General features: G+C 37.9%; 1 protein-coding gene across 2 annotated transcripts; it reads left to right on the top strand.

Moving 5' to 3' along the window:
• Window positions 1–3,783: 3,783 nt before the first annotated feature.
• Window positions 3,784–14,257, top strand: LOC103696664 (probable glutamate carboxypeptidase LAMP1). 2 transcript variants are annotated; one of them, XM_008778350.2, is made up of 12 exons: window positions 3,805–4,898; window positions 5,060–5,127; window positions 7,631–7,712; window positions 7,868–7,960; window positions 8,138–8,290; window positions 8,584–8,652; window positions 8,812–8,899; window positions 11,820–11,903; window positions 12,984–13,072; window positions 13,400–13,516; window positions 13,590–13,730; window positions 13,838–14,257. In XM_008778350.2, the coding sequence occupies exons 1-12, from the start codon at window positions 3,888–3,890 to the stop codon at window positions 14,018–14,020; spliced, it is 2,178 nt and encodes a 725-aa protein (XP_008776572.2). In that variant the 5' UTR covers window positions 3,805–3,887; the 3' UTR covers window positions 14,021–14,257. The 2 variants fall into 2 exon arrangements, with proteins under 2 accessions (XP_038981297.1, XP_008776572.2); XM_039125369.1 differs by lacking the exons at window positions 13,400–13,516; window positions 13,590–13,730; window positions 13,838–14,257 and having other exon boundaries at window positions 3,784–4,898; window positions 12,868–12,998.
• The last annotated feature ends 3,051 nt before the right edge of the window (window positions 14,258–17,308 follow it).

Here is a 17,308-nt window from a genome sequence, read left to right as displayed (position 1 = left end):
ACATGCATTTGAGGGAACATTGAGAGGAATTACAAGGAGTAGATAAGTAGTTAAATTGGTTCCAAATTGTGAAATGACTTCTTTTGTAAATTAATTTCATTTCCTCTATTTTAAAGACTTGTAGAGCCTTTTCAGTGGTATATTGAGTTGCATTGCACTCCTATGATTCCTCACTCCCAACCCTAATGTTAGTTATGATTGGGTCGTGGTCGGATGAGTGGTAGTCTTCATTATACTCCTTTTTAGTAGAGTATTGGGAGGGTGCATTATGGCATTATGCATAGCTTGGCAGTATCTACAGGACACCTATAGTCGATGGGGTTAGACATCGGCCTGTGTGCACATAGTAGCCTTCTGGGTGGGCGGAGCCCAGTCCCTTCTTGAGGGGGGATACGGCCCTAGGCGTAGGATCGGCCGGTCCCACGACTTATATTTTGCTTGCCGCCGGACATAGTAAGACCCCGCGAGGTGCAGTATGGCTTTATGCGGATGTAGAATTTTCGCGAGGTGCCGTTTAGTATATAGATGTGAGATGTTTCTATGGATTTCTGTTCTGGATACTGGCCGGCATTTACATGATCAGTGTGGTGTCTTATCTTGCATATGCATGTGACAGTAGAAAGTTGTTGTGGTTCGCTTGGGGCGTAAGATCCACCTTCCGACAGCTGTCTAGTGATGATTTCGCATATTGACACTCTGATTTACATATTTGTGTGGTGTCATATTCTATGTATGCATATGGCAGTAGAAAGTTGTTGTAGTTCGCTTGGGGCGTAAGACCCACCTCCCGATAGCTATTTATCGATGATTCAGCATATTGACACCCGATTTGTATGTTACAGCATTATGATCTGTTGAGCATATTCATGAGTAGCATATATGTTTACTTGATTATTCCATATATGCTTTAGATGAGTTGATATTGATTGTGGTGATATTGATGATTTACTCCATATTTTCTATGTTGAGATCATGTTCATCTTGTTATTGATCTTGAGATTTCATCTCGAGCCATGATTATATCTTGTCTCATATGCATAGTACTCTCTACTTGACTCACTGAGTATTTATATACTCACTCCCCAGTTTGGTGTTTTTGATTTCAGGACAGGTGTTGTATAGAGAGGAGCAGGGTTAGAGATTGCCTGCTAGCTGTGCCGCTCCATAGTATAATGTAGATAGAGGTTTATACCTTTTGGTGTATTATAAACCTTCTATTGTATATAGTGCATAGTTACAGTCATAGATCCTGTTGTGGATATGGGTTGACCATGGATGGATTGGAAAGCATGTATATATATATATATGTGTGCAGATCAGTTGTGTGCCTGTGATAATGTATTGCTATATATTGTTCAGGTTTATTATGTGACAGATTATGTGATTGCTGCTCTGATAGGTAGTGTGTTGTATGTATTGAGATAATCCTGACAGGTCACCATAGGAAAGGTGATCATTTTGTGCATGCATCATGCCAAAATTTTCAAAATTTATTGATGATTGATAGGTAGTAGGGTTCTACGTGGTGGCTGGTGGCCTTATGCGTACCCGCACCCTAGGACCGTCGCGGCAGCCCGCCGGGAACGGGGCGGGGGTTGTAACAGTTGGAATTCGCATAGGCCCATAGAGCTCCATCTTCTCAATGTTGGGTAATCCAAACACCATATTCTTCTGCTGTAGAAACTTCAAACCACCATAGTGCAAGTGTCCATATCTCATATGCCACAACCAGAGTCATTCTTTAAACTAGAGACAAGAGCATGATCATCAAGACATGAAAATTCCAAAGGAAACATTTTGTTAGGTGACATGTTAACTGTCACAATGGCAACACCAGATTTCAAATCATGGATTTCACATGTATTTCCTTGAAAAATAATCGAATAACCTCTTTGTGCTAATTGTCCAATGCTTAACAAATTATGAGCTAAACCAGGAATATAAAGAACATCATGAATTTGTTTTTCTTTACCCGATTTAGTTTTGATAGTGATAACACCTTTGCCTGCAGCTGGAACTTGTTTGCCATCTCCAAGTTGAACTTGCAATTTTACTGATTCATCAATATTTTTGAAGATTCCTTTCAAGCCTGTCATATGATTGCTGCAACCACTATCTAATAGCCAGATATCATTCTTATTCTCTTTAACATTACAACATGTTAGAAAGAGATTGTTATCATCCATTTGTTCTTCAGTAAAATTAGCTTGTTGTTCAGACTTTTTTCTACAAAAACGTTCAATATGACCATACCTCTTACAAAAATTACATTGGACATTAGCATAGCGGTTACCTTGCTCATTATTAAAGCTTCTGTGTTCTGTGAATGAAGATCTTCCTCTGCCTCGCCCTGGTTACCACCTCTTCCTCGGTAAGAACCTCTTCCACGGCCTCTTCCTGCAAACTTTGGCTCATAACTTTCAAGGGGTTTAGCATGCAGTTTTCTGCTGATTAGAGATCTCCAACTTTAAACTAAAAGCTTGTTCAACATTTTTTTCAGCCGACCTATTAAGTCGTTGTTCATGAGCTTGCAATGAACCCATTAGCTGGTTAAGAGAGTAATCAGACAAATCTTTTGATTCTTCCATGGCTGCAACTATATGATCAAACTTAGATGGCAGACTTCGTAGAATTTTTTTAACAACCTTTTGGTCAGAAACATTTTCTCCAAGCGATCTCATTTGATTGATTATAACAAAACTTCTAGAGAAAAATTCTTGCACTGATTGTGTTTCTTTCATGCATAAGTTTTCAAGATCACGCCGAAAGGTTTGAAATTTTACTGAGATTACCTTATCCGATCCTTGATACTCTTTCTTTAATATGTTCCAAGCTTCTTTGGATTTAGTTGCTGCAGCAATCCTCGGAAAGATAGAATCTGTGACAGCTTGTTGTAGTGCTACTAGTGCCTTAGCATCCTTATTTCTGTTCTCCTTCAGCTCTGTCTTTTGTGTTGCTGTAAGCCTTGCCTCATCATCTGGTGCTACATAACCATTCTCAACCAAATCCCACAAGTCTAATGAAATAAAAAATGTTCTAATCTTAATACTCCAAAACTCATACAAACCTCCATTGAAAATAGGTATCAAAGTCTGAGAAATATTGAGAGAGTTGCTGTTTGTCATGACTACTTCACACAGACTTCTAATAAATCGGTAACAAGTAGAGATTACCTCTCAACTTCAGCAAGAAACTTGAGGAGAACTCGTACTGCTGACGATTCCCACTCTTCTTCCTTCCTGCCCGGGTAGAATGAACCTAAAGCTCTGATACTAAATGTTGAAATTGAGCTTGGAACAAGAGTAGCTACAGCTACTAATTTCCTATGATGGAAAAGGAGAACAGTACAACCCAAAGAAAGACAACACAGGTGAAGTAGACAGCACAGACAGGGAACTTGTATTCAAATCAACGGCATGACCACCATACAAGGAAACAGTTAAAACAAAACCTATTAATATAGCTAGGCTACTAACTCGTGCAACTTAAAAACAAACAAAAGACTCTTTCAACTAGAATAGAAAAAGCCCTGAGGTCTTGAGCTTGCATCAATTTCCAACAAAAGCTCCATGGACAGACATGGATGTCCAAACAAAAACCCCGTAAATTCGTCAACCCCTTAGTGTTGTCCCCTTCAACTTCATTTATACTAAACATCTAACCATGTAGAAATATATTCAAATAAAAGTATAAAATAAATAGATATCATTACATCCATTATCAAAAAGAGTAATGCTACGGTAGCACGGGAAAATGACATAAAAAAATAACAAAAGAAATTGTAGCATCACGGCCAAATGCCAATCCCACTCTTGTTCAGCCCACCCTCCTGCCCAAACTCATTTCAAAGAGTGAGAGAGAGAGAGAGAGAGAGAGAGGGAGAGGAAATGCCTCGCCTTGCAGAAATCCCACTTCTCACTCACTCCGCCGCCGCCGCCACCACCATCACCAGATCTGCCATCGCACGACTTCTGCTCACCGCCTTCACCATCCTTCTCGTTTTCCACCTTACTATCTCTCCTTCCTCCAAATCCACCTACCACTCCCTCTTCCTCTCTTTCTCCAACAACGCCACCGTCGCCCGCCACCTCCTCGCCCTCACCCGCCGCCCCCACGTCGCCGGCACCCCGGCCAACGCCGCTACCGCCGCCTACGTCCTCACCGTTCTCTCCTCCTCCTCCCTTCCCGCCCACTCTGTCTTATACGACGTCTTCCTCACCTACCCCCTCGGCCGCTCCCTCATCCTCTCCCCCTTCCCGCCGCCTTCCCCGGGTCCCACCCTGGCCTTCGACCTCGTCCAGGAGATCTACCCGGGCGACCCCTACGCCGATGTGGCGAAGGAGGTGCTCCCCACCTTCCACGCCTACGCCCGCTCCGGCGCCGCCGCCGGCCCGGCTGCCTACGCCAACTACGGCCGCCTGGAGGACTTTGCCGCTCTGAGGGCCGCGGGTGTGAACGTCACCGGCGCGGTGGTCCTCGCGAGGTACGGTAAGATATATCGCGGGGACATCATAAAGAACGCGAAGGACGCCGGGGCGGCGGCGGCGGTGGTGTTCACGGACGCCAAGGACTACGGCGGCGGCGGGCGGGGGCGGTTCCCGGAGGGACCAGGGATGCCGGCGAGCGGTGTGCAGGTAGGGACCACGTCCCAGGGGGTTGGCGACCCGACGACGCCCGGGTGGGCGAGCACCCGCGGGTGTGAGCGGTGGAGCGCTGCGGAGGTGGCGGCGAGCGGGCTGGTGCCGGGGATCCCATCGCTGCCGGTGTCGGCCCGGGACGGGGAGGCGATCCTGAAAACCATCGGGGGACAGGTGGCGGCCGATGATTGGCAGGGCGGCGAGGGGGCGCCCCTGTACCGGCTCGGGCCGGGTCCTGGTTTCCTCAACCTCACATACATTGTAAGTTGGAGTGTCACTCGGGATCATCTGATTGATGGTGATCTCCTAGGTTTCTTCTGGATTATCGCTCTCTTTTTAATTTTATTATCTTTTTTTGGACTTGTATGGTGGTATGTTTACTGAAATGTTACCGGCGGCCTCATCACTTACGGAAATGTTAGGGAGATGAAACATTGCCAACAATCCAAAATGTCTTTGCGGTGATCCAAGGGGAGGAAGAACCTGACCGGTAAGTTTTGTCGCTTGTATTATTTTAAAATGGCATCGTTATCGTTATTTGGGGTTAGATTTAGTTTTCTTATAGTTTATTAAAACAAGATGACTTAAACAAATTTCAGGATCTTCTGACTGTTTGTGGTGGGTGGAGAGTATAAAACAAATTTCTTTGTAAGTTACCAAAAAGTAAAAAACAGAAAGCAGGATGGGAGGAATTATGTAATTAATACTTCAATTAGATCGAGATGCTGCCTGGATGATGGAAGGGAGCACAAAAAGAAAAAAAAATAATTCGGCAATGCTTATGGAAATCGCATGCATGCATTTGTCAAGTAAAACAGATGAGATTTGAGGTTTTGGCGCAAGCTTTATTGGAATTTGGAAATGAATCTTATGATTGGACTTTAATAGCGGAGCATGTTTAATGATCTAGAGAGAATTTGGTGGTCAGTTGAGGAAATTAGGATGAATTTGATCCATATCCCTGTCAAATTGTTGAGTGTGGTTTTGTGGTTGAGCACTTGCTTTGGGCTGCTAAGATCATTGGAATATGTAGTCTGATTGACCATTCTAAAAGTCATGTGGATGTCTGTTTGGAGGAGAGACTAAAGACTTACTGTGCCAAAATTTCTGAAGAGCCTTAGTAGGATATTAAGTGCATGCTTGAGGGTTTGTTTACACTGTCAAAAATAATTTTAAATCTAAAAATAAAATTTTAATTATTTGGTTCCAATTCAAAAATAATTTTAGATCGTTGGAGATTGTACGAAATATAGTTTGCATAAAGCTATCCTTCTCTCATTTTCAGTACACAGTACATACGGCACTGTAAATTAAAATGTCATATTCGCAGAAAGTTATTATTTTTTTCAAAAAATAATGTGTTGCCTCTCAGCATCAAGTTTGCAGAAAATTATTATTTTTTAAAAAATAATGTGTTGCCTCTCACTACCCCTCTCTCCTCCGTTTCTTTCCGACTTGAGGCTCACTTTTTTCTGAAAAAAGATTAGCCTAACAAAGTGGTAATAATCACGTCTCTCTCTCCTTAGTAGCAACGAGATGTCCATTTCCAATCTTTTGTTATTAAAAAAAATCGGTGCAAATGTTTGTCTTTAATGACCACTTTCATTTCATTAATAATTATATTAGCTTTTTGTGCCCAACAAAAATTCGAACAAAAGAAGATTGTCGGTGACAATATTAAGGCCCTATTTGAGGAGCTGTTGGCAGTAGAACTTTTGGCAGTAGAGCTACTGAAAGTAGAGTTTTCTGAAGTAGAGGTTTATAAAAAGCTGTTTGTTATTTGATAACTATATTTCTAAAATGCTGTGGCATTTTAACATGTGTTTGATAAACAAACTGAAAAAGTACTTTTGTATGACAAAATTACTATAAAGGACATTGCATAGTATTATACAACAGAGTATAATAAAATATAACACATATTAATACATAAATATATGATATAGTATAATATTACTATAATGTAATATAATATTATTATAATATAGTAATATAATATTGTATACTATAGCATAATAATTTAATAAATATTAAATTATTTAACATAACATATCAATATATTATGATATTATGTAATATAATATTATATTTATAGTATAATACAATAATAAAGATAAAAAATATTATAATTATTAGCGTACATTAATTTTTCATAATATAGCATAATATTAAATTATTTAACATAACACATTAATGTATTATGATATAATGTAATAAAATATTATATTTATAGTATAATATAATAATAGGAAACAAAAATACCTATTCTTGCATGGAAGGGAGTCTGATTCATGGCTAGGGTTCTTTGTTAGGGCTCTAGCAGATTTTTAGATTTATAAAGAGACAAAGTATGTAATTGTTATATTTTATTATGGGTATTTTGGTCAAAAAAACTTCTCGAAAAATCGCAAAACAGCTTTTTCGAAAAATTTCAAAATAGAGCTTCTTCCAAAAAGCTGTTTTTAGCTTTCTGAAAAAACTAAAACAACTTTCCAAAATTTTTACCAAACGTTCTTTTCATCCAAAAGTACTTTTGGAGTGCTTTTTGGCCCTCCAAAAGCTCCTCCAAACGGAGCCTAAATTATCATTAAAACTCATTTTTAATCATTAATTTCTTATCAAATTGTCATTTTTGGGCCATTTAGCAATAATTTTTTGATCTTTGGAGACAAATAAAATCGTCACTAATATTTATCTTTAACAACCATTTGTGTTTCGTCGCTAAATGTAATAGTTCTTCTAACGACTTTGTATTTTGGGCAGTAAAATTTTAAGCACGGGTCTTTAGGGACCGTGTAGCGATGAAAGTAAAATACTTTATGATCGAATTTTTTGCCAATAAAAATCTGTAGTTTTGTAGTGTGTATTATTTGCCTAGTATCATGGAAAGCAGTTCAAGATGTACGATAGTTATTTTTATCCTTCAAACTAGCACATATGAATTACAGCAATAAAAGTTGGCCTACTTTAGCATCATCCGGCGATACCTGCAGGTATGTTCTCCTAGGTAATCATCGTGATGCATGGACGTTTGGAGCAGTTGACCCCAGCAGTGGAACTGCAGCTTTACTTGAGGTAACTCTAACCTCTTACAGTCAATACTTCATCCAAAAACTGTATCAGTTTCAGTTAAATAATTTCAGGATGAATCATCGCCTCATTTCACTGATTAATGTCATGTTTTGACATTTGTTTTGACGTAAGCTTGTTATCTAAATTCTTTTTTCTAGGTAGCTCAGAGGTTTGGGAAGCTGCAAAAGATAGGATGGAGACCTCGACGAACCATTATTTTATGTAATTGGGATGCAGAAGAGTACGGCTTGGTCTCTCTCTCTCTCTCTCTCTCTCTCTCTCTCTCTCTCTCTCTCTCTATCTATCTATCTATCTATCTATCTCAGTCACACATACACACATATGCATGCACGGTCACGCATTCAGTTACGCATTTGTAACATAGCTGGTAACTTGACATATTCCATCACCTCTGTACTTTTCTGCAGATAGGATCGACAGAATGGGTTGAAGAGAACAGGGAGATGTTAGCTTCAAGAGCTGTTGCCTATCTGAATGTTGATTGTGCAGTCTCTGGTCCTGGATTCCAGGCCTCTGCAACCCCGCAACTTGATGAGCTGCTCAAACAAGCAAGTGAAAAGGTGGATGGCATTGTCATTTCCTGTCAATTTTTTTTGACTTAACAAACATAAACTTAAACTTAGAATAGCATCAACATTCAAGAAACATTAGTTTAAGTGGACAGTTGATGGACAGTTGTAGATATGTGAGTAATTTTGTGCTTATGGTAATAGGAGTCTTTGACTCTTGACAATAGTAGTGTGTATGAGCTGATGAATATTAGAAATCATTGCGAAAGAGGCATTGCATTTATATCACCAGCCTTTTCTCTGTATAAAACCTTAATAACGTTTGTTATGTTTTTATTGTTAAGGTTCGAGATCCAGACAATTCCTCTCAGACATTATATGAATCATGGATTGCATCTAATTATTCTTCGCTGGTGAGTAGTTAAATTTGTTTCTTTGCTTCCGTGTTGAAAGTTGTATTTAACTTTGATGTATTTCCAGAGAAAATAATATGTATTTATATTTATCCCCAGTTAATTTTAGCTTTGATACTTGATAACTGAAAACCAACTTTTCCCTTAATCCATTGAAAGATTGGGAGATTAGGTGGTAGAGGATCAGATTTTGCGGCTTTTGTCCAACACGTCGGAGTTCCATCAGTTGACATGATTTTTGGAGGAGGTAACTTTCTTGTCTGTCCAAAAGTCTGAATCTCTTTTCATGATCTCACTTCCTAATTTTCTTTCTTCTATCGTAGATACTTTTCAGCACGCTTTAGCTACTAGCTAATAATTTTAGGAAAGAGATTCTATGCGGTACACACCTGCGTTCTCCCCCTGTATGAGAAATAACTTCTCCATAAAATCTATGCTTTCAAAGCTGCCTTATGGGTTGATTGCTTCCCCAATACATATATTATTGAGAGAGAGATCGGAAAGAACACTAACGAAGAAAGTACTCTACTGATGGAATTAAATATTCCAGTAGCTATAGTCATAAATGATAGATGGACATTGTACGTATTGACCCATGCAGTACTGCAACTAATGCAGTACTGCTTGCTGGCCATTTTGTGCTCGGGGGTTTGAAAGTGTGTTCGGCTGGGATATAATACTATACTTAGAAGTTTCATTGGTATACTTGAACTGTTGAACATCGAACTAACCATTATCTTATAGATATAAAGTCACCACGACGTACTCCAAGAATATACTGTGGGGCACTTTTATTACAATTTTGCTCTCACAATTAGTTCTAATTCCAGACATGTCCTTCTGTGTTATACGGCCCTTGCGTTCCTTTGCTTGCTTTTGTTTTTTTCTTTTTTATGCCTTCCCTTGGTGCTTCCAAGGTTAAGCATCATGTGTTTGACAAATTGTTTCACCCATTAGGATGATGGGGTTGGTGTCTAGGATTCTAGGTCAGGGTGGTCATTCTTTGATAACTGGCTATGTTTTGCCCTATTGTTTCAGGGACGTGTTGTTTTTAGCAACGGATTGGCCCAACCTAACTGGCCATTTTGTTAGAGTGGGCAGGATTTCGGTTTTGGTCCCTTCTAGTTGAGGTCAGGATCTTCAAGCATTCATTGTTGGGAAAGCATTATATGCTGGGTTGGTTTTGTGAACTAATGCTGACCGTCATGTGTTGGATGATTTTTCCCCTGCGTTCCAAGGGTTTGTGTAGATTGTTTTGGAGCATCATTTGTTTGATGAAATGTTTCTTCCGTTAAAATAGTTAATTATTTTTTGTTCGTTGCTGAAGTTTGGGTTCAGTATGGATATGGCTTATATTTGGCTTCCTGGGTTGAGCCTTGGCTCGGTGCATGGAGCCATGTGCTGGCGTGGAGGATATTGAGAGGAACCAACCTTATCTTGCTGAGCTGAGCCTTGTGCTAGTTCGTGGTGACTGAGAAAGACTAATTAGGCATTTGACATTGTGGAATGTTTGTGCCAACTATTTCTCCTTTCCTTAGATAGTAGTTTGAAAACAGCAATTTTGCCTTTGGTTTAATGTGGGCATTGGCCAGTTAAGAATGAGGTAACTCTTATAATTAATTAGTCGTTTTAGCTACTTAAGGTTGTTTTATTGTGAATTCTTGATGGGCAACAAGTATAAATGTGCTATTCTTCTGATCTCATATCAATTTTTTTCCTCTTGTAGTTTGGATGGCCAGTACTTTAGACTGACAATTGCTGCAGGAATCTAACATTTGCCTTCTATTTATGCTTGGAGTATGCAGCGATCTATGGGTTTTCCCCTAAATTCCATATGAGAGACTTTTTTCCCCAATGATTAGTTCTGCATTCATATTTTCCCTTTTAGATGCTCGAGTATTTTAGATTTATAATGCAGTCTGTGTTATTTTCTATTTTGGTTGTTTAATGTTTTTCTTTTTAAAATTTTGCGTGGTATTTCCATTCATTCAATAAGCAAAATGAGAGAGAACTATGGACATCCCTTCATAAATCAGAGCTGGAGAAGAATCATAAAACTTTTTTATTTGAAAAGTGAGGTTGGAATTGTAATTCTAAACTCATTTTTTATAAATGAAAGTTTATGAAAGTTTAAGATTAGAAAGTTTGAAAAAGTACATAAAGGTTATAATTCATAAACTTTGAAAGTTGAAACAACAATTCAGATTAATTGTCATTATTTTTCTAATCTTATCATATAGCACATAAAATGGCTGCCAACTAAATAGAGATACATGATAACCTCTTCATCATTATATTCCCAAATTCTTTGTTTTTCACCTAAACAAACTCCAACGCATAGCATGGCAGCTTTTGCTAGTTGTACAATATGCACTCAAACAAGTGTGTATGTGTGTATTTAATTTTAAATTTCTATTTTTATTTCTGAATTATAATGAATTAATTTTAATTTTTAATTATTTATATATCATTTATATTTAAAAATTTTTAAAAAATATCAACTGCATAAATGCCTGCATATTGCAGATGCTTTTTAGGGTGCTGCTTATTTACAACTTGCGCTTTTTTTCCTTGAAAAATATCATTTATAAGTATGAGTTTGCAAAGTGCTAGTTTAGAAAAGAAATGTTCATTAAGTATCATGAAGAGGTTTTTTGGTTGGATAGTATCCTTGTTCATAAAACTGGATATTGAAGTCAGTTGCTGATAAATTGGGTTCTGGTGGATGTCTATTGGCAAACCTCTTCTCTGAATACACTCTATCTTGTATCCTCATCTTGTGAACATCTACAAGAAAGTGGAGGGTTAGAAATATCATGTATCCTCCGAGCAAGCTGCAAAATTTGTTTACACAAGGCCTTGTCATGGGTTATAAGTGCTTGAACTTCTTCATCTACGATACTTGTATTTTCTTCCCTCTATATATTTGTACTTGAGGATAATCTTCTTACACTTGAAGATCATGCTTGCATTGTTTTATGTATGTTTGACAAACCAAAAAAGGAATCAGAAACATAAAATATTTCTATGACTGAAATCATGAAAAACTACAATATTGTTTGCATTAAATTACATAGCTAGAAACCTAAGATCTATATATTTTAGGAGCACTTTTCTTATATTTTTTCATTTTAACATCTCTAATTGAGGATTGACATCTCTTTCAGGATACCCAGTTTATCATTCCATGTATGATGACTTTGTATGGATGGAGAAATTTGGAGATCCTATGTTCCATAGGCATGTAGCAGGTACTCCATGCAATTTCACTTCAGTACAGACCGTTCTGAAAAATTCCAGCTTCACCTTTGGGGATGTTTAGTTGCCCCATTGTGCCATACAAGAAGCATCAGTCTTATATTAAAAAAATTAGTTGGCATCCTAGCCCAAGTAATGACAAATTGATTCCTGTTTTTTTTTTTTTTCAGTAGAATTCCCAGTCCTTTCATTGGCTGCCATTTCCTGTTAAACCTTGACCTAATTTTGTTTAACATTTACCCCCTGATATACAGTTAGGCTTGCTCTTTTACACACAGCTATGCCTGTTTTGCACACATTTATACATGGGCCAGGGACAAAAAGGAAAATGGCCAGCAAAACTAAGAGCGAGAAATAAAACAGGCAGTCAACAAGGCCTAAGCCCTAAATGGAAGTCTCCAAGGTCTGGGAATTAATTTCCCCAAAATTCAGATACCCTCCAACTTCTTATCCCAGACATCCAAAGTCCAAACACTGTACAATTGTTCTCTGCAAGGATGTACCCCCATGAGGTCCATATGTATGCTTTCTTTGGGGACCTTCTAATTGACCTTTTGATTTGAATTCCAGCTCTTTTACTATACGTGTATGAGAGGTCTGACTTCTGAGCTACCTCAGAAGCTACTATGTATATGGCCATTATGCTAATATCGGTTTTGGTTGGAATCCATCTTTGTGAGGTTTTAATTGTACTAAATGTTGCAAAACCAGACTGTCAGAACTCAGAAGTATTAGAGCACCCTTTCCTGGTCTAGCAATTATATGGTGATGTATTCCTAATTCTGTTTCACATTAGTCCAGCATCTTGTGGAATTTAGGTTTCTTGCTTTTGTTATAATATTTAAAAACTAATTTTATATACCTGAAGCTTTGCTAATGTTGCTGTGATGGAAACAAAAAACCATCATTTTTTCCTACTCCACCTCTTTTACCACCAGTTATTTATGACAATGGCAGAATCAAAGTGTTTGTGGATCTTGTTATTAACTGTTCCATATGAAGTATTGGCACATGCTAAGTTCAAGGTCATGAGAAGATTCATTTTGATTCCTTATCTCTTCAATCTCATATAGTGGCAAGCTTCTGGGGACTGGTTGCTTTGAGGCTTGCAGATGAGGAGTTCTTGCCATTCAATTACATCTCCTATGCTTCAGAGCTCCAGGTATAATTTTCTCCTGTAACTCACAACGTACAGATATTCATGCAGATATGCAGAACAATCTGAACGTACTGAGATCAATATGTGTGTCAATTGGTGTATGTCTGCAATATATTCCTTTCTTCTGGGACAACACTTCTCCTGGCATTCTGTTGCTTCGACATACATTTATGGAAACACGACATGGGGATCAAGTGCTTATTTGCAGGCTTCAGCAATATAAAGGACTTGCATATTTACCAACATGATTGGAGTGCATGCCACATATGAACACCTAAATTCATGCATAATTGGGTAGCTGAAGAATCTGACGGTGCCTTTTATTGACAGAGAAGCGCAAAGATATTAGAAGATGATGCATTGGGGATGCCTGTAACTTTTGCTCCCTTATACAAGTCTATAAAAGAGCTCAAGAAGGCAGCCACCGAAATAGACAACCAAAGAAAGGTATCCTTAAATCAAAAGAAGATTGAATTGAAATCATTGATGTTTTTAATTAACAGTCTTGTTGCATTTTTAGGCACTAGAAAGGAATTTTTTGTCATTGAATTGGAGGAAGGATCCTTTGAAAGTCAGAGAGCTCAATGATAGGTTGATGATGGCTGAGCGGGCATTTACTGATAGGGATGGACTTTTTGGTAGAGAATGGTACAAGCACCTGGTAGGTTTTTACGTTTAGAATATATATTTTGCATAAATATTGTAAACTTCAAACACATCTCATATTTTACAGTACTAATTTTCCTGCTGTGAAAATAATTTTAACAGATTTATGGACCTTCGACGCACAATAGTTATGGATCTAAATCATATCCAGGCATTGATGATGCCATTGAGAAGGCAAAGAGCTCGAACACTTCGGACTCATGGAGTTTTGTACAGCATGAAGTGTGGAGGGCTGCCAGGGCTGTGACCCAAGCAGCTTTAGTCTTGAACGGGAAATTCACATGAATGTTCACAAATCCATCTAAATGGTGTTCAAAGCTTTTGTACAGATTCATTAGCTGAACAATCATGTGAATTACTAGGAAATAAATGCAACCAATTTGTACAGCTAATGTTAACAAATTGTGGTAAGAATCTAATATTGCTCTTTGTTTGTATATCTTGAGCAAATACTTTTTAAGGGTATCCTTACAGCTTGGACTATCATATCATGGTAAGAATCAAATTCTGCGGTTCCTTTTATTTCTTGAGCAAATAATTTATAAAGATATAATTATATCATTCTTTTCCACTTCTGGTGCTATTGTGCTGTTACAAGAAACATGAATGAGACCTCGTGAAATCAGTTTGACGATCTTCTCGGTTCTTCAAAATGGAGTTCATGCAAGGGTATCCTTACAGCTTGGAGCCTTGGACTACCATGGCATGGTAAGGATCAACTTCAACGGTTTCTTTCACTTCTTGAGCAAATAATTAAAGATGTAATTGTATCATGCTTTTCCACTTGCATTGTTATTGTGCTGTTAGGAAGAACATGAATTAAGCAATTCAATCTCAAAAGCCATCACATGGTCTCGCAAGCATATTCGCTTATTGAGTACTGAACTAAGTCACCCGATGAGGGGATAAAGGACTTAGGTTTCGTTTGGCAGAGCTTTTAGTGGACCGAAAAGCACTTCTGATCCTTTAAAAGTACTTTTGGATGGAATAAAGATGTTTGGTAAAAGAATCAGAAAGCTGTTTTAGTTTTCCAGAAATCTAAAATAGCTTCTTAGGAGAACCTTCAAAATGGAGCTTTTTCGGAAAAGCATTTTTAGCATGCGTTGGAAAATTATTTTGATTTATAATTTTTTTTCTTTTTGGACCAAAATACCAATAATAAAATATTATAGTTACAGAAAATGTCTCTTTATATTATAAAAATTTGCAGGAGTCCCAACAAAAAAAATGAAAAGCCTAAAAATTAGTTCATAAAAATATTATATTAATAAAATATTAACATATAATGGTAATAATTATAATATTTTATATTTTTATTATTGTATTATACTATAAATATAATATTATATTACATTATATCATAATACATTGTTATGTTATGTTATATAATATCAAATTATGTTATATTATTATGCTATAGTATACAATATTATATTACTATATTATAATAATATTATAATATATCAAAGTAATATTATATTATATTATATATTTATGTATTAATATATATTATATTTTATGATGCTTTGTTGTATAATACTACACAATGTTATTTACGATCAATTTATTATACAAAAAGTACTTTCTCGGTTTGTTTACTAAACACATATTAAAGTTTCATGGCATTTTAGAAATGTAGTTACCAAATAGCTTTTTATAAAAATTCTACTTTCGAAAGTTCTAGTGCCAACAGTTTTGTGAAATGGAGCCTTAAACTCAAACCTCTTTTGGTTTTTTTACTTTTTGCTTGCTCCCCCCAAGTATTTGTAACCATTCCTGCAATGCGTCTATCTACAAATAATAACTGAAGTTTCCTTAAGGTCCTTAGTGTTATGTTACCAGTTAATTACTTAATTCACACTTTTGTGGCGTTAGTGTTCTCCCAGGTACAATCGCAGATGCCCAGAACGATGGCTCGTCAACAGGGGAATTTCCTGTGACACTGAATGTAATATGAATTTGCTTTCGCTAAGCCTGGTGGAATTGGGACTGTTTCTTGCGGAAGTTTTATCATTGCTTCCAGCTCGGATTGTGCCTTTGAGATTCTCATCCCGGTTTTATGTGCCTCAAAATCCCGTCATCCAAAGATTTATCCGGGAAAACCCTTTCTCCTTAAAAAAACTCCAATTCAGTCTACAAGCATCTAGGAGATACTGATGGGTAGAAGTCCCCAGATAGCTCTCCTTGTTATTCTTATAATGCTGTGGTGTAGAAGATCTCCATGGCCTGGACTGAGCGTCTCATGCTTCCGAACAGCCGAACATTCTCCATAACGTTACCAACAGAAGTAGACATTATTCTTGTACACCTACACCATGTATGGTCATCCTAATTAGTGCCTAAAATAGTTCTCTTTGCACGCACACAGTCACACACGTGGGACACCTTGGGATTGAAATCTTAATGATATTTTCAGCAATTTCTCCATCTCCTTGGATTGTTCGACTGAGCTACTGGGTTTCCAGGCATGCGTTAAAAGGCCTGGAGGACGGGTTCGCGTGTATGTTGGGGTTCACTACCACACAAACGTAAAGAACGTTTTTGCTTTCAGGCATGCACCGGGTATGCGCAACTTCACTTGCGCATCCAAGCTTGAAGTAGATGCTGATGCCGGGGATCCTGTCGCTTCTGGTGTCGGGGCGCCGTCCGCCGGGGAGGCGATCGTGACGGCCGTCAGGGAACGGGCGGCACCAGAGGATTGGCAACGCGGTGAGGGGGCACTGCTCTGCCGGCTTGGGCCTGGTCCGGGGGTTCCTCCACCTGACGTACACAGTGAGTCCCAAGTACAAATCATAGATTATAGTATGGGTGATCGATACTCTCTCCTCTTGAGAGAATATTAAATAGAGCGGTCTTCCTATTTAGCCACATATTCTATAGTGCTTATCTTAAAAAAGAATCCAAAAATCAGATTGGGACAAAACTTCTATTATTAATGGAGTCTGTCGGTTGCGTGACTCAAAAAAAGAAAAAAAGAAAAAAAAAAAAAGGAAATCACATGCATAAAGAGAGGTAGTTCGCTCTCATCCTCTCTTCTTCCTCATCAAAGCCTCTATCAATCCGTCCTCTTTCTCATCACACCATCTCTCTCATCCGTGAAACCTTCCTTCTCCTCCTCGTATTTCTTTCCTTCAAATCTCTCTTTTTCAGGATCAAAGAATTATAGTATGTATTAGAAAATTGTTGAGTATGTATCAACTGGCTATGTACTGTATACTGGTGAACATTATATTCTGTAAACTACATATCAATTTATCTAGAGGTGTGTGTTGGGATGCTATATGACTATTTTGCAAGCTAGGTGTGTCACCTGGCCATGTAGTGTGGACTAGTGAACATCTTGTTATGGGCACTATGTATCAATTTGCATTGAGATGTGTATTAATATATTGTGATTATGTTGCTAGTTATATATCATCTGACTATGTACCATATACTGGCGAACATCATGTTTTGAGACTGTATATCAAGTTGCCTAAAGATATGTATTGGATTGCTACTGAGTGTATATTAAAGAAGCTTACAATATGTATCTAGAAGCCGATGAATATGTATCATTTAACCATGTACTAT

Source organism: Phoenix dactylifera, chromosome 4, assembly GCF_009389715.1.
Source record: "Phoenix dactylifera cultivar Barhee BC4 chromosome 4, palm_55x_up_171113_PBpolish2nd_filt_p, whole genome shotgun sequence".
In the NCBI taxonomy this organism is placed as follows: Eukaryota; Viridiplantae; Streptophyta; class Magnoliopsida; order Arecales; family Arecaceae; genus Phoenix; species Phoenix dactylifera.
The sequence above is the reverse complement of the archived record's forward strand: the minus strand, read 5'-3'. Positions and strand labels throughout refer to the sequence as shown.

Bases quoted from the DNA above. Each gene is read 5' to 3' on its own strand.
- LOC103696664 (XM_008778350.2), top strand. From the start codon at position 3,888: ATGCCTCGCCTTGCAGAAATCCCACTTCTCACTCACTCCGCCGCCGCC. The intron at 8,291-8,583 runs GTGGATGGCATT...TTTATTGTTAAG, and splicing joins TCAAACAAGCAAGTGAAAAG to GTTCGAGATCCAGACAATTC. The intron at 8,653-8,811 runs GTGAGTAGTTAA...ATCCATTGAAAG, and splicing joins CATCTAATTATTCTTCGCTG to ATTGGGAGATTAGGTGGTAG.